The following is a 25,177-nucleotide window of genomic DNA, read 5'->3' on the forward strand; positions in this document are numbered from 1 at the left end:
TGTGAATGCTACCTCTAACTAATGATATGTTTTCCAGTTTATAAACAAAGATTAATGTAATAATAACTAATATGTGGCGTGCCAATTATCCTGTGTCTAAGTGGTTGACGCGGGGAATTCAAAAGGTTAGATTTTAAAGCGTGAAAGGTATTGAGTTTAAGTCCAATAAGCTCCACATCACTCATTTTTTCTCTTTCACTCCATGTCATCCAAAGGAAATTGTTTAACTCATTTAACTCCATCTCTCTCCTATTAATATTTAATTTAAAATCAAACATTTAGTTTAATTACCAAAATAAATAATAACTAAACAATTAGTAATTAATACATATTTAATGCATATTGTTCATTTTAACCCGTTAGAAGCATAATCCATGGGCATTTTAACACACTTAACACAAGTGGGAAGTGGTTTAATTCATCTTTAAAGTGTCATGTCATGTTAACCCATGTATAGGTTAGAGTATACCCCATGACCTAATATGACAGAAAAAAAGGTTTAAATTAGGCCACAAAGTTTTCTAACTTACGAGGAATGTCTTTCTATAAATGAAATAAAAATGACCAAATGAGCCTGTGATCCAAATAAGCTATAAAAATTAGCTATTACGTGGTTGGTAAAGTTCCCTAATTAGTCACTAACATCATATGCTCCCACATAGGGGTGAGCAATTTAACCGTCATAACCGTTAACCGAACCATAACCGTCATAACCAAACCAATTTTAACCGATAACCGTCATAGCCGGTGGGTCGGTTTTAATGAAGTTTTGAAAACCGCCAAATGCGGGTCGGTTTTGGTTATAGATACTTCCAAACCCTCATAACCGAACCGACCAATTTATTTAATAAACAATATGTTTGGGATTTATTTTCAACAAACATATTGCCGGATTATACCATTTTGATGTGTTCGTTTCAACTTTTGTTATCAAATTAACTTAAATTTCATTGTTAGATTATATAATGTCATTTTTCCAACATTTGATATTAATGTTATGGATTATATATATTGTTGAATTATGTCAAGTCATTTTTTCTAATATTTGGTATTAAACTTTTAGGCTCAATTAAATCGTTTTGGTTACGGTTAACCGACTCATAACCGACCCGCTATAACCTTCAAAACCGATTAACCGAAACCGCCATAACAGATCGGTTATGGTTATGGTTATCCATTAACCGACATATCGATTATGGTTATGGGTTTAGCTCAAAACCGCTTCAAACCGACCAATGTACACCCCTACTCCCACATACCACATGCCCAAACCACCAACCAATTGTAGCCCATGGCTTTTCTTAACAATTCGTTACGACTACCAACCTGTCTAAAGCTAATTTAAATAAATATTTTTTAAAGAATTAAAACATTAAACCTTTAACATTTATTAACTAAAGATGCTGTTTATAACACTGACCACATATGATATGAATGAAAAATTTATTAACTATGTATTTTCATAAATAAGTTTCTAATTTAGGTATCATTTTCAATGATAACCAGAAATAAATATTTTAAACTAGTCGTGGTGACTAATTTCTTGTGTCAGCGAGTAATTTACAAAAGTGGCTGGGACGAATCTTTTAGGCTAAATTAGTCGGGACGACTGTTTTAAATAAAATAAATACTTTGGGTGAGTTTTTTTTTTATGAATTTTATGAGTAAAATAAAATATAATAATACACTATTAAGACAAGTACCAAAAATTTCATCAAAACTTGTATAAACTATTTTTTATATAAAACAATCGTCCTAACAAGTTTATTGCTTCAAATTACTTGTCTCTGAATATTTCTTAGCCTAAAATAGTCGTAATGACCAGTTTGTAAACACCAAAAATCTAGTCGTCATGACTAGTAAAAATACTTATTTTTTGATTTTTTTGCAAATAATACCTGAAACTAGAAACATGTTTATGAAAATGCCTATTTTAAGAATTTTCCCTAACATGATCTCGAGTGTCAGGTTATTCTACAAATGGAGACAAAAATAAAAATGATTAGAAGAATTTGTAAAAAAAAACCCTAAAAAATAATGAATAAAAAAATCATAACTCAAATTTAATAAAGAAACGAAAAAAGTAAAAACATTAAAATGTTTATACCGTTTTCCGCGCGTTCTACAAAAAAATACAATTGTATGACATTATATTATATTTTGCTTAGCATTGTGTTATATTTTACGATATACTATGTCTTTTTTGATTCATCGTTATGCTTTATTATTTATTTTCAAAATTGTGTCTTTTCGTCGTTTTTTAATTGAACGTGAATGATGGGGAAAACATTTTAGCTTTTTGTTTTTATTTATATTTTGAGTTATGATTTGAAAAATTGCCAAAACATGACAAGAGTAGTAAATTGAGGGAAAAAATAAATTTTGAAATATTAAAATGAAAAAAAAATCTGAAAAATTATTTTTTGCAATTTTCAGTTTTTTTTTTTCCAATTTTGATATTTTTTTTTTGCAATTTATTTTTTCTCTCAATTTTTTCAAAAGTATTTTGTAATGTCAAACTAATTAAAAATAAAAAAACCATACATAATTTGCTATTAAGGTAAAATATCTATGATTAAAACATAAAGGAAACTTTAGTGACCTGATTAGAACAACATATTTGATGAGTGTTCTGATTGAAATAATTTTAAAACTTGGTTATTATTCTATAAAGTGGTTGAGAAAAAATATAGGGTTGGTTATGGTTTAGGTAAAAAGTTAGAACCAAATTTATTATTTTGTGTTGGTTTTTTCAAGATCGGACATTCTAATTAAAATGTAAAACTGAAAACCAACACGACATAAACTCAGAGACCCAAACTTTTTATCTTGTGTCGGTTTCTTTTAAGACCATATGTATTTCTTTATATGTTGAACACGTTTTATGTGAGTAAACGTATAGACATGATGTGACTGATTTAGTAAAAGTAAATATATGGGTTGAATAAATTATAATCTTAACATATAAAGTAGTGTCTTATGTTTAAATCTTGGTAATGACATCGTCTTTGTGTCCACCTATTATATAAAAACAAAATACGTAACGGTGCATTCAGTCTCCCACCAAAGTTTGGATAGCACGAAAAGAAGCAACAACCATTGACCGTTAAAAAAAGAAAAAAAAAAGGTAGATCCAAGGAGCAAAAGCAAAGAGTAAATTACATTAACGATCCTTCAACTATTGTATGATTTAAACAGTCTCAAAAACTTTTATTACCATTTTTTGTTACAACATTGTTTTAACAGTGTTGAAAACTAACCATAATACCTTAGTGAATATTTGAATATTAACTGTCCATACTAATTTAAACGCTCAAATATAATGTTATCCTTGCCCGTTAAAGTACCAAATGATGGCTGTAACTGCGTGTAAGGCATTAACATACACCTAATAGAAGGCATGCCACTAAGCCCGAATCTACCATAATGCCACTCATAACTTTTACATCATGACGGCCATAAACAGAAGGTTACAAAATACAAACAAACAAGTTAATGAGACAATAAACAAAGGTATGAAAACGTAAATAAAAAAACCATGAAATGATAAGTTTGACTCCGTCCAATAAAGTCGTCCGATGTGTCTGGCGTTAATGTCACGCCAGTCTCTCTCACGCGTTCACTTTCCCTTCATATATTTCTCCTTCTCTTTCTCACACCCATTCTCTCTCTCTCTCTCTCTCACCAGAGAGATTCAATCACTCTCCACAATCAACAAATTCCTTTCTGGGTTCTTCTTATCACCCCTCAATTTTTCCAAAAACCATTTCAATTTCATTTCAACAATCAACAGTTGTTTTGTTTTGTTTCATCCATAGATGTCAACGCTTGGATCTTCATCATCGTCTTACTGGTGCTACAGATGCAACCGATTCATTAGGATCCGAACCCACATCCAAGACTCACCCGTATCCTGCCCGGATTGCAACGGCGGCTTTATAGAGCAAATCAACAGCCCCATCAGATTCACCGGACCGGAGTTTCACCGGAGCCGCCCTTCTCCGCCGTTACTACGGCAAGGTAGAAGAACCGGTAACGGTGGTGAACACTCTCCGTTTAATCCCGTTATTGTTCTCCGTGTACCCAGCACGCCGGAATACTCCCCCGCCGGAGACGAATATTCCGGCGCCGGCAATAATAACGGTAACGCGTTTGAATTGTTTATGACGATGGGGCCGGGTCGGGTTTAAGACCGTTACCGGCGAGTATGTCTGAGTTTTTACTCGGGTCGGGTTTTGACCGGTTATTGGATCAATTGGCCCAGATAGAGGGTAATGGGTTGGGTAGGATTGATAATAATAATAATCCACCGGCGTCAAGGCGGCTGTTGATTCAATGCCTGTGATTGAGATTCAAGAGGATCATATATTGATTGAATCATATTGTGCTGTGTGTAAAGAGCCTTTTGAATTAGGATGTGATGCTAAAGAAATGCCTTGTTTACATTTGTATCATCCCGATTGCATCCATCCGTGGCTCGCCTTGCGGAACTCGTGTCCGGTTTGTCGACACGAACTCCCCGTCGATGAGTCGATCCCGAACCGGGCTCATTCGGATACCAATAGCGAATCGGGCCACGAAGAGGCGGCCGGGTTGACTATTTGGCGATTACCGGGTTGACTATTTGGCGATTACCGGGTGGGGGGTTCGCGGTTGGGAGGTTTACGGGTGGGAGGCGTGGCGGTGAGAGGGAGTTACCCGTGGTTTTTACGGAGATGGATGGCGGGTTTAATCATAATGGGGTTCCGAGGCGGATTCAATGGGCCTCGAGAGGTCACGTTTCTCGAGAACGAAGCGGGTTGGGTCGGGTTATAAGGAATTTGTTTTCGTGTTTTGGAGACGGGTTTTCGAGAAGCAGGAGACGGGCTTTGGCTTCGAGCTTGAGCTCAAGTTCGGATGATCGGGGTAGTCAACGAAGTAGGTCCGTGTCGTCTAGAAGCTTGGCTGTAGCGTTTGACGCGCCCAACGAGCCGCGGAGATGGTGAAATGGCTTGGTTGGGTCAAGAATTAAAGGCTCTTTTTATGTAAATATTAAAACTTGATGAGATTACAACATATGAATATTTATATTTATCTGCAATTTTTTGTTCATTAGTTTAGCTTAATTTTTGTTCAATATGTCAAGATATTGTTTTTGTTCTCTTTTATATAAGAAAGGAAACTTGAAATTGAAATTAATTTGGATTCTTGTTATTGCTTTCATTTCTGTTAATTTGGGTGCACAAAAGTGATGCCAAATTCAACAATGTTTTGGAGCATAGTCCTTAGTGGAATGACTATTTGGGAAGATTTTTTGTGTATTGTGTGGTGGTGGTTTGTCTGCATAAAAGAACAACATAAAGAAACAAAGTTGGTTATGCCAGTTGGATATGCCATAAATAAATAACAAAAAGAGAAAATAAAGGAAACACATGAACTCATTGTGTGGTGGTGTGTTATGTTTGTCTTTTTTAAGAAAAAACCTAGCATTAGTTTTCAATCATTTTTAAGTACTTTATTTTAGTAAATTTTTTAATAACTAACAAATAAAACCACACTACTTGGGTTAACTTTATGGCAAAAGGTGACTCTATAACGCTGTGTAAGTGTGTAGCCCAAGCTCACTGTCTCCTGTATCGGAGAAAACTTTTCGCCCGAAGATCCACTGTGATAAAATCTGGTTGGAATCAGATTTAAACTTAAACCTCCGATCTTTAGCCCAAGTTTTTATTTCTTCTTCAATACGAGTTGAGATAAGTTAAAATTATCAATAATTAAATATTTTTTTAAAATAATACAAAAATATTTGACCTTATATAAAATATTAAAGGGTCTAAAAGTTTAAATTGATAAGAAAATGAGACTGATGTGGGTATGAATCACATTTTGTTGGAATTTTGTGTCTTGAAGATGACCGGAAACAGCTGTTTTATTGATATGAAATGTGGAATGTTGTGTTAACCAGATGACCAACAACATGCGCGTGTTGAATAACACTTATACACGAGTATTTTTATTAATATTTAATGGCTAAAGCCACTTGTGTAATTAAGTTATCCTTTTTAGCAATAAAGTCATTGTAAAATTTTGAACACACAACCTCGTATTTAAGAGGGTGCCATAAATATATGAATTTTGTTAGATACATGCATAAAATAACAAGAAAATAAGTATAATTTTAGTTATTGTTCCAGGTCTTACGCCTCCCTTAATCAACTGAGCTACACGGTGGGGACAATATAATGTTAGTTATGTTGTTCATACGTAGGGTCGTAGCCATAGGGATGGAAAAACCATAACCTCAAACAATTGACATAAGAGTATGAGACTATTTTTAAAAACTTCACGAATTTAAGGCGTTTATATCCACTTGATTAACCGAATTTGTTAAACATGCATTGAAAATTCGAAACTGAATATTACATAATATTTGAAAATTTAATAAAGTTAAATTTAAAATGAACTTTCAATTATCAAAACTAAAGAATTTCTAAAAGTTTAGTATTATTTTAACACTAACGCACACGCCCTTTAATTACATTTGTGTTACCGAAAGAGACTTCTTAGAACACAGATACATTTCCAACACACCTTGATACTGCTAAGTCACATTTTGATGCAAGTGTAGTTAAATAATTTACGTTTCAAGTTGGTTAATTTACATAACTTCAAACCCCGCTTTTAGTTGATTTGGCTTCCCAAAAGGCGACTATAAAGTTTTAATCATATATAAACATGTACACCAAATACCCACATGTGGTCATTATACCATAGAAACGATAAGTAATGACCAACGCCTAACCGGTATCAAACGAATATGAAACACATATCGTATTAGAATTAATGGATTTAATCTATACTCCCTTTAGCAATATCCCTAATATTTTTGTGGTTGTGAGCTTAAACGATCGAAAGGGAAGGAGGATGATACATGTGTGAAATATTCATCATTTCAACAGAGAAAAAGAAAGTCAAATAAAGCAAAAGTTGCCAAAATAGTTCATGTCGATCGATTGCCATGAATCCATGATATAACGTACGGTCATGTCGGTAGGTTTCCAAAACCTCTGGGCTTATGTTAAGATGCCATGTCTCGTTAATAAACACCAAAATAATAGCGTCTTTTGTTGTAGTTGTTATTGGATCTAAGCTACATTATTTCTCTTAATCATTGTTTGTAATTTAATTTGATTTTATTTATAGAATGAATACAGTTCTTCCTATTTTATATTTTTGTATAACTCTACAGTATACTGCATGCGTTTCTTTTTTCCTTTTTTCTTTATCAACCTTCAACGCTACACACTTTCGCTCTTATAATAATGGTAACAACTTGAAGAGGTAGGTCCCAGCAGAGACCAGTTGGTCCCGCAAGACTCACCCTGAACAGGGACGTCTGCGCAAAGGCCATCTGCTCCCGCAGGACCCACCATGCTCATAGAATCTTACGCGCAGTACGCAAGCTGTACACGCAGGGAAAGCCTCCCAATGGTGAAGTACCCCGCCTGTTCCCGCAGTTGCGGATACAAGCCATCAGGGAAGGCTACCCGCAGACAGCAGGGCTACACGCACAAGGCAATAGCTACTTCAGTAGTCACATGAAGGAATGAGCAAGGCGGAACAATCCCGCCAAAGTGAGCCAGTCCGTATGATTCTGAAAGATCTTTTGTACTATACCTACCAAGGTATGGATAGGACAGACAATCTGACCAGAACAAACCATGAGCCAATCACAGGGTGACAGCTCACCGACAACAGTACGAGGAGGAGCACCCTCTAGTACTGTTTGTCACTATTAGCCGCTGCCTACTCACCAACTCTTACTGAGGGGCGTGCGTAGCCTACAGTTGGTAGAATAGTGTTACTGTTGGCCGTAACCTATTCACCAACCAGCATGGCCTGCGTATAATCCACAGCAGGTGGGACGTGCATAATCTACAGTTGGTGGAATAGTGCAGCCGACTTTGTTACTGTTGGCCGTAACCTATCCACCAACCGGTATGGCCTATGCATAATCCACTGTTGGTAGAACAGGAATACTATTCAGCCGGCTATACCTTCTAGGAAACCTACCTTCGGCTATAAATACTCCAACATCTTGGAATGGTAAGATCATCTGCTATCCAGTTATCTAGCAATCTCTTAATATACACTTATATTCAGAGCAATCTAGTCTGATTCTCACGCCGGAGGGTGGTCACAAGGAGGAACCCCCCCCCTTCTCAGTGACGAGCTTACGGTGTTTGTTTTGCAGGTCCCCCGAAGAACAACCGTCTCTGTTGGACCTCATTCTCGTGGGAAACATTACTTAACCCCCAGATTATCTATAATCTGTCCAGGGTTCACTTAGTGTTTCTTCATTGGCGCCATCCGTGCATAAAAGCTAGAACTATTTTAGTTTTTTCACAATTTCTGAAGAAATGGTTAACGTTACTCCGGTCCAAAGGCCAGTAACCGACCAAGAAACCCCGGTAACAACCCCAGCAACTGGGGGGAACACCGGCGGTTATACAATCCTTACGAACACTACCCCGACTACCCAAGCCGGGGCAAGTGCAGTAAATATACCACTGGGGTTCACCGATACCCAGCTGGAAAAACGAACGAGGGTCCATCGCCAAACACTAGATCAAGTGAAGGCGTGGGCCGAAGCACGGCAAAGAGAATTCCAAGCCGAATTGGATGAACGCTTGCGTTCAGCTCAACAGGCTGACGAATTCGCCAGTACTCGCCAACACCTCAATATGAGCAGTGACTGCGAGTACTCAGACGAGTTGGAGTCCGATACCGACGCAAACCCTCGCCATAAGGCGAAAGGGAAGCGTAAGGAAACGGACGTCCAACCAAAAAGGAATTTTGGGGAAGCTTTTAAACCAATCGCGGAGAGAAATCCGCGTGACTTCTCCAAAACCTTTAGACCAACTGCTACAAATGCAGGAAAGTCAAAATTCGCAAGGGACATTGCGGAAGCAATCGCCCCGAGAAGTGCCAAACAAATGTCCAACATTGGCACTTATGATGGTCTATCCGACCCAGACGACCATTTGAACAGGTTCATTGCGGGGGCTACCGTCAGCAACTGGACGGAACCCACGTGGTGCTACATGTTCCAGATGACTCTGGTCGGAGCGGCCAGGGCATGGTTCGATCGTTTACCGATCCACCACATATATGACTGGGCGGACTTTCAGAACAAGTTCAGCCAGCACTTTAGCCAACAGAGGAAGTACACTGAAGAGCAGTGGACGATCCTCAACTGCGTGAGAGAGGAGGATGAATCTTTACTAGACTTCATCACTCGCTTCAACTCCAAAAAGCTAAGTCTCGGCAACATAAGTGAGGATCTGGTTCGCGCCGCCTTCATCCAAGGCGCCGAATACCCAGAACTTATCCGCACATTGACGGGTAAGGATGGCATGCCATCAACATGGGATGCCATCATGACGGCGGCAAAGCGCTTTGCCGAGACGGAAAAGCAACTGGGAAGGGATCTTCCCCAGAGTACACACCTCTACACGCAGAGGACAAGGGAAAACAATGTCCGGATCGCCCGGCAGAACAAAAAGAGGAGGCTAGGTATTTGGCAGTCAAGGGTAAACTTTGACACCTCATCCAGCTCTCGCCCTCTTGTTGGCGGAAGGGACAACACACACCCTTCAAACCGAAAACACCGGTGGACGCCACTCACGAAGAGCGTCACGGAGATATTTGCCACGGAAAAATTGCCATGGCCAAAAGCCCCATTGATCCGGCAGAAACCTAATGCGGATCAAAGCAAATCCTGTGATTTCCACGGGACAAAGGGTCATGGTACTGAAGAGTGCACATCCTTGAAGGATATTATTGAGACATTTGTCAAGGATGGAAGACTTGCACATCTCGTGGCATCAATCAGGAAGGGAGGAAGGAATGACAACCGGTACAGAGGTAACGGACGAAAGCCCGTCGACATCAGCATCAACATGGTTCATGGCAAGGTCAGAGGAAGAAAAAGACGAGTGACAGAACCATGCGCGTGGAAGGAAGCTGAGGTGCGCTTCCCGCGAGTGCCAGGAGGCCCCAGCAAAGAAGGCCCCATCGTCATCAGAAGCCAGCTGGGGCATTACATCACTTCCCGCACTCTTGCTGACAACGGCGCTTCGTCGACAGTGATGTACAGGCAGTTCTTTGATAAGCTGGATGATGAAGACAAAGAACGCTTGGAAACGGTCTACGCTTCAATGGAAGGGTTTGACGGCAGTACAGAAACCCCCCTGGGTATCCTATCTTTCCCCGTTACTCTTACTGATGGGAATCATTCACGCACAGAAGACGTGGATTTTGTCGTGATGAAAAAGCCACACCACACGTACGACATCCTATTCGGAAGAGACGGGATGGCAAGATTCAACGCCGTGGTGTCTTCAGTCCACGGCATGATGGGATGGCCAACAGCTGAGGGTGTAGCGATGATCACTGGCATTCCCCAGGTATGCATCGCATCTGTCTCATCTAAACCCAAACCGAAAAAGGCTAAACCAACCATCACCGAACCGGAAAAATGGGCCTTCAATGGCAAATACCCCGACCAGGCCGTTACCATTGGACCAACAATTGTTGATCCCACCCGCACCCTACTCAAACGCTTACTGCAGAAAAACGCTGACATCTTTGCGTGGGCACCAGCTGACATGACTGGTGTACCCCGAAGTAAGGCGGAGCATAAGCTCAAGTGCGATCCGGCTGTTACGCCAGTCGTACAAAAGCGCAGAGTAATGGGGCCTGAACAAACTAACGCGTGTAGAACCCAAGTCAAGGAACTCCTTGACGCAGGCATCGTACGCGTTAGCAGATATCAAACATGGGTTGCAAATCCCGTAATGGTACCGAAGAATGACAAACAATGGCGCATGTGCATAGATTTCAAAGATTTGAACAAAGCATGCCCCAAAGATTGTTATCCGTTACCAGAAATTGATCTTAAGGTGGATTCGTTGGTACCATTTCGCCTTAAATGCTTCTTGGATGCGTATAAGGGGTACCATCAAATCCACATGGCCGTAGATGACCAGGACAAAACCGCATTTCGGACGCCCGATGGTACATTTTGTTATAAAATGATGCCATTCGGACTTAAGAATGCTGGGTCCACGTACCAACGACTGATGGACAAAGAGTTTCATGCCCAAATCGGGAGAAACTTGGAAGTCTATATGGATGATTTGGTCATCAAAAGCCCCGAGCCAGAAGCGATGTTGAAAGACATTGAAGAAACTTTCAACACGCTCAGAAAGATAAACATGAAGCTCAACCCGAGCAAGTGTTCATTTGGGATGGAAGAAGGGAAGTTCTTGGGAGTCATTGTTACTAAAGATGGCTTCAGAGCGAACCCTGAAAAGGTCGAAGCCATTATTAAAATGGAATCACCTACCACCATCAAACAGGCTCAGACACTGAATGGACGACTAGTCGCACTTAATCGCTTTTTGGCAAACCATACGGATAAGTCGTTTCCTTTCGTGTCAACATTGAGAAACTGCTTAAAGAAAACGCACTTCCGCTGGACACCAGAAGCGGAAGCAGCTTTTCAGGAGATTCGGTCACGCCTGATCGAACTCCCAACACTTACAGCACCACAAGCGGGAGAGGAGTTAATCCTATACCTTTCCGCAACAGATAGAGCAACCGGGGCAGTCCTGCTAATAGAACGAAAAGGCATCCAGATGCCAATCTATTATGTTAGCCGTGTACTAACAGACGTAGAAACCCGGTACTCTACCCTCGAAAAACTGGTCTTAGCACTTATACACGCTTCACGCAGGTTAAGACGATATTTCCAGGGCCACCCAATCACCATTCTCACCAACTTCAAACTCTCAAACGTTCTAGGCAAACCCGAATTATCGGGACGTCTAGCCAAATGGGCAATTGAATTGGGAGAATATGCAATTAAGTACAAGCCAAGACCAGCCATAAAGGGCCAGGTCCTGGCCGATTTTATTGCAGAAGTCCCCGCTTCGCGGGAGAAAGAGTGCCAGGAGGAGGCTCAACCCTCCCCAGCACAGGACATCAATGATGTCTGGCGACTCTACACTGATGGAGCAGCCAGTAACGAGGGTTCAGGCGCAGGGTTAAAATTAACCAACCCAGCAGGCCAAGAATATACTTACGCTATTCGGTTGGATTTTCCAAGTACGAATAACGAAGCCGAATATGAAGCATTCTTGGCCGGTTTGAGAATTGCGCGTAAGATGGGAGTGAAAAACTTGGAAGCCCACGTGGATTCCATGCTGGTGGCCAACCAAATAAATGGGACGTACACGGCTGTGAACGACACAATGGCCCTGTACCTCACCCAGGCAAAAACCCTTATGCGTGATTTTAGTGATTGTAAAGTCATACACGTCAAGCGCAGCGAAAACAAATCTGCGGATGCGTTAAGCAAGCTTGCATCACTAGCCTTCACCCACTTGGGAAAGGACATCCGCATTGAACTCCTCGAAGCACCATCAGTCCCGCACAAGGAAATTTGTGTCATCCAAACCGGTACAGAAACGTGGATGACACCAATAATAAATTACCTTGCAGCAGGAACACTACCAGAGTCAAAAACACAGGCAAGAAAACTACGCTGTAAAGCACTGAATTATCAGCTCGTCAATGACATCCTTTACAGACGTAACTTTCTTGGCCCACTCTTGAGATGCGTGGACAACCAAGATGCTGACTACCTCCTAAGGGAAGTACACGAAGGCATCTGTGGAGTACACGCAGGTCCTCGCGCTGTTGTAGCCAAGCTAAACAACGCGGGATACTTTTGGCCGGGGATGCATACGGATGCACTGGCATACATCAGAAAATGCAGGTCTTGCCAGCTTTACGCACCCAACACGCACCGCCCGAAGAATGAACTGGTTCCAGTCACTTCTTCATGGCCATTTCAGAAGTGGGTCATCGATGTGACAGGCCCATTTCCTACAGCAGCAGGAAATGTTCAGTTCCTAGTGGTAGCCATCGACTACTTCACCAAGTGGATAGAAGCAAAACCTTTAGCCCAAACAACCGCGAAGCATATCAAAAAATTTATTTGGGAATTTATTATTTGTCGTTTTGGACTTCCACAGAATTTGGTGAGCGATAACGGCACCAACTTTGCTGACAAGAAGCTACAACAGTGGCTAAAAGAACTTCAAATCACCCACACCTTTACCTCAGTGGCACACCCGCAAGGTAATGGTGAGGTGGAAAGAGCAAACAAGAGCATCGTCGATGGCATAAAGAAAAGACTCTTGGAACACAGATCCGGCTGGGTGGACGAGCTTCCGCACGTCCTTTGGGCAAACAGAACACTGAAGAAGGCCAGTACGGGAGAAACCCTGTTCAGCCTCACTTATGGCACTGAAGCCATGGTCCCGGTCGAAATTGGTCTACCCTCACCAAGGGTCTTGAGTCAGCCAGAAGACAATGATGCGGAAAGACGGTTGGATCTTATGCTAACCGAGGAACGCAGAGACTTAGCCGCAGTGCATGAAGAGAACTACAAACGACAAATGCAAAAGTACTACAACACGCGGGTAAAACTCTGCAACTTCAAGATAGGAGACTACATACTGCGTAACAACGAGGCTTCAAACCAAGAGCGCCCGGGAAAGCTGGCCCCGGTTTGGGAAGGGCCATACATTATCAAAGAAGTCCTGGGAAAGGGCGCATACCGGCTCGAAAGGCTCGATGGCACTCCCATCCCAAGAACATGGAATGGAGCTCAATTACGCAAATGTTATATGTAGATCAATTCCAAAACTTGTAAAGAAAAGGCCTAGAGCCACTTCTAATGGAAATGATTCTCCTTTCATAATGTGTTTACCTTTATACTTATGAACTTCCCACTAATACCGGTATTCACCGCATAAACGGGAAGAAGTAAGTCGTTACGTGTGGAAGGCGGAAAAAACCCGAATAAACACAACGTTAATAAGGGAAACCTACACGCAGGTATGATGTAAGTAAAGTTTAGCCATCCTTGTAAGTGCAAGTGACGGTCTTACCCGCACAATCACTAACAAGGAAGCAAAACTTCAACCTATCATCTACCACGTTCAAAGGTTATCCTAAAAAAAAAAAAAAAAAAAAAAAAAAAAAAAAAAAAAAAGATGAGGAAAACCTACACGCAGGTCAGATATGGGTAAAGTTTAGCCATCCTACTAAGTGCAAGTGACGGTCATACCCGCACAATCACGAAAGAGGAAGCAAAACTTCACACCTATTATCTACCACGTTCAAAGGTTAACTTATCCTCAAATAAGGTAAACCTACACGTAGGTCAGATGGTAAAGTTTAGCCATCCTACTAAGTGCAAGTGACGGTCATACCCGCACAATCACGAAAGAGGAAGCAAAACTTCACACCTATTATCTACCACGTTCAAAGGTTAACTTATCCTCAAATAAGGTAAACCTACACGCAGGTCAGATGGTAAAGTTTAGCCATCCTACTACGTGCAAGTGACGGTCATACCCGCACAATCACGGAAGAGGAAGCAAAACTTCACACCTATCTACCACGTTCAAAGGATAACTTATTCTAAACACTTGGAAAATTGCTAATTTAAACTTAAGTATGTAAGTCATATAACGTTTATAAAGCAAGGAATCCAATGAATCAAGCGGTCTTAGCCGCGCAAAGATTTACATTTCATAAATATTCGTTACAAGAATGGCCGGGTAACTACCCGCCTACAAGAAAGTAAATCTATACAAACTAAATCTATCCTAGTAGCGGGAAGGGATCTTCAGGATCAGGCTTCAGGGCCACTTCCACTTGGACCAGCGCCGTCAGTAGAGCGTGGCTGTTCAAGGTAAGCCTTAAGGATAGGTAGCCCGTCATCAGCAGCAGCAATTTCATTCACCTTCTCCACCACCGGATGCGGGAAGGCGGCGTATTGATTTACTGCTTGGTCATATATGGCTTCGGTATCTACATTATACAAAGGGAAGTTGGATGGCAGGACGCCTTTCTCAACAAACCCTAGACCAAGCAGGAAGCCGACCCGTTCCCCATCCTCGTGAGAAGCGTTGAGGGCTGCGCTCATTGCATCGTCGTAGGATGTCTCTGAGAAGACCCGATGCACAACCTACATAAGAAAATATACAAGTGTCAGCACCCTATCTACAAAGAAAAGCGTGAAGACATGAAGATAGACATACCTGAGACAACGCTTCTCGAAGAAGCCATTCCTTGGCAACCAGAGCTTCTTTAAGGGCGGCTTGAGCTTGGGTGCAGGCACGTTCGGCTTCGCTTTTGTTAAGGTTGGCAAGTAGAACTTCCTTTGCGGCAGCCTCTTCGACGCCCTTAAGCTTCCGCTCGGTATGGTCAAGCATCTTCCATCGCCAAGGCATCATGAGCACGTTGGAGAGCCTCTAATTTGGCCTTGAGCTCCTCGTTCTCCATGCGTAAAGGCTCAGCAACGGCTTCAGCCTTGGTGGCCCTCTCGGTCGCGTTCCTCGCAGTCTCCTTAGCTAGCCGAAGCTGTTCGTTAACAGCTTGGGCAGCCTTGGAGCGGGCCTCGAGTCGCGCTTGAACCTCAACCTCGAGGGCCTTGAAGGCCTTCTCCTTCTCCGTAAAAGCTGCGGACAGCTTTTGGTTCTCCTCCCGAAGAGCCCGCGCTTGAGATAATACTTTGGCGCGAGCTGCTTTCAACTTGTCGTTTTCACGACAAAGCAGCTCGACGCGCGGCTGCATCCGGGCTTGGAGAACCCGAAGCTCGTTGGTTAGCCTACCCTCCTGGTAGCTAGCCATGGCTTCCCCCAACGCACCATGGGGAGCAGCGTGGCGAGCCCATTCCACGCACTCCACAGGAGTACGGAGGGTTGTTCCTCGGCGTATGTTCCATCTTGGAACATACACTTCATTGGAATCCGACACTGCAAAAGAAACAAAGCAGTTAGGAAAAGATGATAAAAAATACAAAAAGGCCAAAAGAACCCTACGCACCTGTAGGGTCGATCACAGGCCGATAACCACCGAACCCATCACCTGAGCCTAAGGGAAATCCATCCAAAAGGTCAGGCAGATGGGAAGGTAACAAAGAGTGGCAAGAAGCCCCGCGCGTACCTGAAGGTTCGGCCGTCGAGGCCGATGGCGGGGGCGGCATGGTTTCCGCCGCAGATGATGGCGGAGGCATGGGGTCCGCCGCGGTCGCCGCCGCGGATTCAGCAGCAAAAGTAACCGCCGGCTCTGTGAAGGATGCTGTAAAAATCGCACTCACAGCCGGCGGTGACGTCATCTCGGCTGGAACAGTCTGCTCAGAATGAGCAAATGAACCAGCGGTAGCAGGCGCAGGCGCCTGGGTCGACGCCTCAGGTAGGCTGACCAAGCCTACCGTCATTGGCGGAGAGGTAGTACTCGGCCCCTCACCCTGGAATGCGCTAACATCCACGCCTGCGTAAAGAAGAAAAGTGTTAAAAGACTTGAGGATTAAACTACGAAGATAAAAGCCAAGAGTTGTACTTACGGGTTTTCTTGAGCTTGAACGTACGGACGGGCGGGGACGAACCCGATGGAGCCGGTCTCTTGATGCCGGTCACCGTCGTCACCATTGGTTCTCCGGAGGTAACAGTCGTAGCCTCCGGAACAGTGGTCTTCCCACCACCGGGGTTCCCCGCCACCTCTTCACTATCTGACTCAGTGTCAGATAGGAGCACTGGATCGGCTGTGGAGGCCGCCTTCTCCTTCCCTTTCCCGCCGGCAGCCCTCTTCTTCCGCACTAACGGAGGACCATCTGCGGATTCCTCAGAAGAAGACAGGATGTCAGGAATTCCAGCAGCGGGTACAGCACTGAGGGGTGGAGGAGAGAATAACGCCTTACCTGGCCGCCGGTGGCTCAGGATCTCGTGGCCCAGCGGATAGACCTCCACAAACCGATCCGCTGTTTGCTCCAGGATGGGCAACTCGTTCTCGTCAAGAGCACGAGTACCCACCCGCACAGGATCGTCAGCTTCCCGCGGGTACAAGAGCGACTCCAAATTGTTCCCCTCTGAAAGAAAAGAAACAGTTAGAAGACAAACTCATATCAGCAAGAAAGACAAGACATACCATAAGGAGTAGAGTTCAAACCGTATTCGAGAAGGATGGGAACCTGAGACGCCTCCTTCCATACCCGGCTCATCCCCAGCATCACCATCCCGGACTCCGCAAACCGGTAAACCGGAGATTGGACCCGGGATATCTTCGCAAACCATTCCGCCTCCTGGTAGTTGGTGGCGTGGTGGCTTGGAATTGCTTGGCCATTTTTAAACTTCATGGCAATGGGGACGGCGCGGGCAGAAATGTAGAAGAACTCCCGCTTCCACGATCGGAGACTGCGCTCGGTCGCGCAAATCTTCAAACCCTTGATTCGGGTTGTCAGGGTGTACCACCCCTGGATGCACCTCCAAGTATAGAAGGTCATCAGGCGGTCCACATAGGGCTCAATGCCCAAAATCCGGCACACCCACTCGAAGTGGCGAATCTTGGCGATCGCCATGGGGTGCAACTCGGTCAAATGCACACCGTGCCTCTCCAGGACACGGTACACAAACTTTGTCAATGGGAACCTAAGGTTCCCATAAACAAAGAATGCAGCATATACCCCGATCTTGCCACTGGGGGCATCGTACACGGTCTGATGGGGTTCAGGAAACTCAGGCTCGAGAGGATCGAGCATGAACTTCCTAACAACATACCTGTACTGATCGCCGGGCAGAGCACACTGGCACTCGCCAGCAGTACTCTTATCATCGACTACAGCTTCAGTATCATGTGAAGACATATTGCAAAGGAAGAAGAAACGATTTCGGAGGAATGCTCAACTGAATAAGAGAGTATTCACCAGAAATCGCCTTAGAGATGAAAGAGAAGAAGTGAAGATGTGAATTACAAATGACCCTCTTCCCCTTTATACAGTGATCGCAATTAATGCGGTGAATTTAATGCGAAGGAGAGAGAAATCGAAGGTGCAATGAAACTATGACACGTGGCAAAGAGCAGGCTGGCAACAGCTGTTGACAGGACGCGTACCATTAATTTCGCGGCCACGCGCCCGAAAAATCACGCCCACGCGCCTGAAAAAGCGTCTGGAATGACCATGTACTGTCACGTCACCATAACTTCCTGCACGTCCTGACAGTCAGAAGAAACCGTCGCACGACGTTTCAGATGTTTGGACTGTTCTTATCCTCACCAACCTTTCGAATTTCAAATTCAAAATTCAAAAAGATTCAAATGTAAGCGGGAAAATACCCCTTACCTTGGCAACCAAGTAACCATAAGACGGATGCGGGTACAGTGTTAAGGCAAAACCCTTCACATACCTAGCACCCGCAGGGAATTGAAGCCAAGAATACCCCGGCAACAAAGTAACTATAAGACGGGTGCGGGTACAGTGTTAAGGCAAAACCCTTCACAAACCTAGCACCCGCAGGGAATTGACGCCAGGAATACCTTGGAAGTAAAATAGCCGTAAGACAAGCGCAGGTACAGTGTTAAGGCAAAACCCTTCACATACCTAGCGCTCCGCTGGGAATTGAAACCAAGAAGGATCTTCTGGGCAATGCTTGCGGAAACGGAAATAACATCCCCGCATAGCGGGAACGTCGAGAACTACGTTGTTTGAAGCTCCAAGATGGAATTGGTGGTCTTAACATAATTGATCACTATGTTCAAAACCACCAAAACCTCATGGAAAATCCACACAAGTGGGACTCAACGCTCCTGACGTGCGAGGAGGTTACAGCCTACCCGCATCATACCCAAAGACCAAGCAGGAAACTCGGGAATTTCTGCAAGTGACAAGGACTTCCGCGGGAAGAATCCCCATGGAAAACCTTAAAAAAACCCTTTTCAAAACCCCTTGCTTAAAGTCCAAAAGTTCACCTCACTTTATTAAACATTCATGAGAAGAACATTGGACTGGGGGGACTTGAAGAGGTAGGTCCCAGCAGAGACCAGTTGGTCCCGCAAGACTCACCCTGAACAGGGACGTCTGCGCAAAGGCCATCTGCTCCCGCAGGACCCACCATGCTCATAGAATCTTACCCGCAGTACGCAAGCTGTACACGCAGGGAAAGCCTCCCAATGGTGAAGTACCCCGCCTGTTCCCGCAGTTGCGGATACAAGCCATCAGGGAAGGCTACCCGCAGACAGCAGGGCTACACGCACAAGGCAATAGCTACTTCAGTAGTCACATGAAGGAATGAGCAAGGCGGAACAATCCCGCCAAAGTGAGCCAGTCCGTATGATTCTGAAAGATCTTTTGTACTATACCTACCAAGGTATGGATAGGACAGACAATCTGACCAGAACAAACCATGAGCCAATCACAGGGTGACAGCTCACCGACAACAGTACGAGGAGGAGCACCCTCTAGTACTGTTTGTCACTATTAGCCGCTGCCTACTCACCAACTCTTACTGAGGGGCGTGCGTAGCCTACAGTTGGTAGAATAGTGTTACTGTTGGCCGTAACCTATTCACCAACCAGCATGGCCTGCGTATAATCCACAGCAGGTGGGACGTGCATAATCTACAGTTGGTGGAATAGTGCAGCCGACTTTGTTACTGTTGGCCGTAACCTATCCACCAACCGGTATGGCCTATGCATAATCCACTGTTGGTAGAACAGGAATACTATTCAGCCGGCTATACCTTCTAGGAAACCTACCTTCGGCTATAAATACTCCAACATCTTGGAATGGTAAGATCATCTGCTATCCAGTTATCTAGCAATCTCTTAATATACACTTATATTCAGAGCAATCTAGTCTGATTCTCACGCCGGAGGGTGGTCACAAGGAGGAACCCCCCCCTTCTTAGTGACGAGCTTACGGTGTTTGTTTTGCAGGTCCCCCGAAGAACAACCGTCTCTGTTGGACCTCATTCTCGTGGGAAACATTACTTAACCCCCAGATTATCTATAATCTGTCCAGGGTTCACTTAGTGTTTCTTCACAACTCGACATTAAACTCTAGCATGTATCTAGCCACACATTCAAATAAAAAGGTATTACTATTTTGAAGCTAATACCATCTCATATGTCAATAATATCTAGGAATATTGAATTTTTATAATCCCTATTAAATGGTATTGGCTGATAATAATCCCTATTCATTTTATTGCCACTGGCGGTCCTAAATTCAAAAAAGTTGGTTTCCAATGGTCCCCCGTTAAAGATGACTTAATGGCGTTATAGTTTTTTCTGAATTTCAAACCAATGTTTTAGGGCTTTTGATCGTTAGGAGGATACGAGTCGATTGGTGTAAAACTTAGTTCAAAACAGTGCTTCAAAATGACGAAACAATACTTCAATTCGGGTGTTTGAACTTAAAATTAACCAAATTCAAGTCGTTTGGATCATTGTTTAGAGCTAAGTTTTATATCATTCGACTCACATCTTCCTTCCGATTAATAGCCTAAAAAGTTAGTTTGAAATTCGGAAAAAAGTATAACGTCGTTAAGTTCTTTTTTACAGAGGACCATTGGGGGCCAACTGTTTTGAATTTGGGACCGCCAGTAGCGATAAAATAAATATGGATTATTATTGGCCAATATCATTCAATAGGGATTATTAAAATCTAATTTTCCTAATATCAATGGTCTTGTTCAATACATTATACAAGTCTAATGCTTCTAACGTCAAAATATAGGAACTTTTTTTATGCAAGTAAACACGAACTTATCTCTTAGGGTTGACTGGATATCCATGTACAATTAACTTGCTAGCGAAGATTAAGACCTTTTTATTTTTCTTAAACCAACAAAATAATTATTATACTACAGTAGAAACTTGATAAATTAATACTCGATTATTTAATAAACTCTCTAAGATAATATTTTTTGCCGGTCCTGACTCGGGGATAAGGTGCTAAATTAATAATTCGCTAAAATTATAAGATAATATATTTTTGATAATTTCTTTAGACCCCATATAAAATATAAATTAATAATTCCTTCTATATAGCATATTACATGAATGATTTATGAAGGTTTCTTGAAAAATGGCTCAATTTTCTTTTGTTTTTTGTTGAAATCAATTTCCCCTTGAATCTCGTCTCTAATTTTCCTTAGCATGGTAGAAACTTCTAGTGTTGTTTTCTCATAGCTCAACAAGAAATTGTTCAATGTGATTGCCGCTTTAATAGTTTCGTTTCGCGAAGTGATACATTGAACACAAGAAACATAATAAGGTGGGAGATTGAAGGTTTCTTTCAAATTTGGTCGTTCATTTGATATACATGCATTGTATACAATAATTAAGTGGAAGCTTAAAAGGTGTTTATAAACTAAGTATTCTATTATAAATTAATAAAATATTAATTAATATATAAATTAATAGTTATTAAATTATCGATTAATTAATAACTCTTTTAATTAATAAATTTTAATGGTCCAAAGTGTATTATTTTATAGAGTTTCTACTGTAGTCATATTTACTTCAAATTTGCAATCAATCTACTAATAGCTTTATTTATTTAAGAAATGCCACTTTATTTGAACAATATTTTAGTAATATCGACTTAAATTATTTTTGAAGTTTAAGTTCTATAAAAACTTACTTCGATCTACACAATCAACCAAATGTCGATGATTTTAGTGTTATAAAACTATTTTGAGAAATAAAGCTCTAGACCAAAATGAGAAATCATAATATACGTTTTATAATTAGAAGACGTGGACTACACACGTTTACAAGGCTATTGTATATTCGATGTTAAGAAACCATTATTATGCTTCGGTCGTATTGTAACAAAAAAATACCAATATATAAAACTAGTGGAAGTATAAACGAATACCGAACCAACTTTGTAGGTTCACTATTAGTACCATTCAAAAAAATTGAAAAATACCGAAACTAAATGATACCAATATCAAAACATGAAAAACGAGTGACATTATTGTACCGATTTGTTTTTGGTCGGTACCTATATACAGTACAAAATTACTTAACCTTAACAATTAATAATTAAGACTATTGTTGTTATATTGCTAAAAATGTGGGCAAATAAAGATAATCTAATTCGTAGGTATTAAAGCAATTTAAATTATCTACTTTATGCAATTCTAATATGATTTGTTGTGTCGTGCCCATTGGACCGAATTTTTAATAAGAAATCCATGAAGATTTAGCACATTTTTTTTTCTTGTTAACTTGTTTCTATAGTTTGGTTAGAACGTTTCGTTCTTAAAGGTCATAATTCTTTATAGCTTGTGCAATGTTTTTGAATTATATTTTTTAGAATAACAACAATCTTCGGTATAACTAAATGGTTGTAGGTTGGTTTGCAGTTGATCCCAGTTTGAAACCCTCAGATATAAACATCAATGATTGATGTGATTATAAAGATAAAAAGATGAAAAAAAAAAAGAAAACTCACACCTTTATGAAATAAAGATAAATGTTTTTCCAAATCACATATTAAGCAAATAATTGAATGTTTGTTTTTTTGGAACGGTCAACTAAGTAACACTGTGTATTTCATGCGCGGCCCTCATTGGCTAAAGGTGGCCCGAGCCGGCCACTAGTCCGGACAGATGGAGCTCCCAGCGGTTTACCTATAGAGGGATTCCCCGGATAAAACCCGACCCCCATACCCGCCAAAGGCACGACAGTGTGGGGCCCGTAAAATTGGGTGAGATCGTGACTCGAACCCTGACAAGCCAGATTTATCCCTCATATCTCCCATATAAATAGGTGATAATGAGGTTTGAACCCCTAACTTTCACTAGTAAGGTAAGTGCTCTACCATTAAGCCACATCCAATTTATGCAATTAAATCACTGTCCTTGGACCATTTTACATATAAAATAAAAAATAAAAAATAAAATAAGAAACAAAAAGGCAAAGGTCGCCGATATAATAATTTGTTAAGCTCAAACATATACGAAGTTACATAAGTACATCTAGGTATAATGTATAACTATTATTAATATTACATTTTAATATTATATACACTTCCACACGCTTTTTATAATGACGTTTTTCTTTGGATTAAAGATGACAAATTCTGAAGGTACACCATCTACACCTATTAAGTAGGCATATTTGCACATCATTCAGCATACGTTTCGTATGCTCAGCATACGTTGCGCATGCTGTAATACCTTTTCTGATATCATACGATTCGTATGTAATGTTATACGGTTCATATGGCTTTTGTATAAACAATACGAATAATATGAAAAGCATACGATTCATATGAACAACTTTTAAGTAAAATTAATAAACGCTTCGTATGTAATGTTATACGGTTCATATGACTTTAACCATGTATCATACAAGTAAGGAAATAGTCCTGTAATTGTAAACACAACTGGTCACGCCTCAGTTAACAGTAACATGTAAACAACACGGTGAATAGAATTAAGACTTACTTGGGTGGGTTGAAGAGTACTTTTCTTCAAGTCGCTGGCAATGGTAAAGGTACGACTCCTCGGTGGGAGAATTGAGTAACACTCTCCACTTACAGAGGAAGACCTCCCAGTCTTCTTCAAGTGGAAAACTTTGCTTGTGGTGCTTGGTAATAGTTTGATATATGTGAAATCGGCATAGTAACATTTGAGCGTCTGGGATTTGCCGTTGGCATGCATTAATCAAAGCATACTCCCTGTCTGTTAGTATGGCACGTGGCTGCATACACTTGTCCAGCGTCCTTTTTAGTTGGCTTAAGACCCACATGTAGCTATCTTCTGTTTCGTCACTTATAAAAGCGAAAGCTACACAAAAGGTTTTACGGGTAGAAGTTACACCTACAATCTCAACAAATGGCAAACCGTACCTATTTGTCTTGTATGTTGCATCTATGAACAACACATGCGGGAATGCACGCCAAATCAGGAACGATAATTCATGAACGATGAATAGCCTCTCCAACTTGTGAGTGGATTCATTTACCTCATGCTCTTGAAGGTAACCAGCATTAGCCAAGAGTGTGAAAAGAACTTGCATCGGAGACTTGTTACCGTGGAGGGATACTCGTTGCCTTTGTTGTTCGTTGTATACGTTTTTTGCCGTAGACACACAACGAGGTTCCTGCTTTCTTATTATTGATATAATGTTTTGGGGATCCACGTTCTGGTTTGTCAGATCCTTAACCGAAACTTTTTGCACAGGGTTCAACCTCTTTGCAAATTCATGACCTTCTATGTATAGAACAGGCGGATGATTATGTGTACCACACACAACTTTTAGTTTCCAACCATCTTCCTCTTTGTGGTACTTTGCAATCAACTGAAATAGACAGTTGATTTTCTTGGTACCACCAACGTGTCTGACAGTTGCCTTCCCTTTGTATACACCACCATGATCACATATAAGAAACACCTTGTTCTTGTCGCCAACAACATTTGCCTTAGACCTTTGGGTAATTATCACGTAACCATTGTTAAGTCCGGTGTTGTACGCCCATTGCTTCAACTCATCGAAACACATAAACACCTAAAATAAGATTCATTTTTGTTAATAACAGGATAACGTAATACAAACATGAATAGAAAACCAGTACCTGTTCGGTTGTGAAAAATTGACCAGATTCCACAAAAACGGTGGCGAAAGATTCTTCGGATTCCCCAAAAATTTCTTCAAAATTATGCATTTCATCAACGAAATTTATCAATGTGGTTGGAAAAATAAATTTAGGTTGGTAATATTTTTAACAACATTTGGAAGGGATGAAAGGGGAGAAAGAAGTGAGTAAAATATACACACACTTCATTGTTAGATGTATATCGTTCAAAGAAGTAAGTGGGTAAACAACCCTATGAGATTACACAATTTATATGGTTGAGAGATTCCTTTTATTCCTAATATTCGTCTTATAGTCTTACAATATGGTCAAAGAATCAGTGAGGTCTAAATATATGTGAGAGATTGATGGATTAAATACGTTTCACGCTTCTTGCAAAAGTAATTGTACAATTTTAAAGATTCTTCGTCATACGTTTCGTATTATTTCCTATACAGTTCGTATAGATTACTTCTCATGAGTTTTCAAACACCTACATGCATACGATTTGTATTCTTTCATCTATGGTTCATATGTTTATGTTAGATTACATGCTTCGTATGAAATCTTATACGTCTCGTCTTCCATATAATATGAACTGTATACAAAAGCATATGACTCGTATAGTTTCTGAAGCATATGACTCGTATGGTTTTCCATATGACTCGTATGGCTTCCTTGATTTGA

At 41.4% G+C, this 25,177-nt stretch overlaps 1 protein-coding gene and 1 pseudogene across 1 annotated transcript; one reads left to right on the forward strand and one right to left on the reverse strand.

Annotated features, from left to right (window-relative positions):
- Positions 1-3,656: 3,656 nt before the first annotated feature.
- On the forward strand, positions 3,657-5,174 carry LOC143561905 (putative E3 ubiquitin-protein ligase RHC2A pseudogene; annotated as a pseudogene).
- Positions 5,175-23,349: 18,175 nt separating this feature from the next.
- LOC143561898 (PKS-NRPS hybrid synthetase cheA-like) lies at positions 23,350-24,580 on the reverse strand. The gene is made up of 2 exons (XM_077049865.1): positions 24,491-24,580; positions 23,350-24,423 (listed from the first exon to the last, which is right to left on the reverse strand). Exons 1-2 carry the CDS (start codon positions 24,578-24,580, stop codon positions 23,350-23,352), a joined length of 1,164 nt encoding a protein of 387 aa, XP_076905980.1.
- Positions 24,581-25,177: the final 597 nt, after the last annotated feature.

This window comes from Bidens hawaiensis, unplaced genomic scaffold (genome assembly GCF_021521415.1).
Source record: "Bidens hawaiensis isolate Kalapana, Puna unplaced genomic scaffold, B.hawaiensis_p1.1 tig00020885_1, whole genome shotgun sequence".
Classification (NCBI taxonomy): domain Eukaryota; kingdom Viridiplantae; phylum Streptophyta; class Magnoliopsida; order Asterales; family Asteraceae; genus Bidens; species Bidens hawaiensis.

Bases quoted from the DNA above. Each gene is read 5' to 3' on its own strand.
- LOC143561898 (XM_077049865.1), bottom strand. From the start codon at position 24,580: ATGCATAATTTTGAAGAAATTTTTGGGGAATCCGAAGAATCTTTCGCC. The intron at 24,424-24,490 runs GTACTGGTTTTC...ATCTTATTTTAG, and splicing joins AATTTTTCACAACCGAACAG to GTGTTTATGTGTTTCGATGA.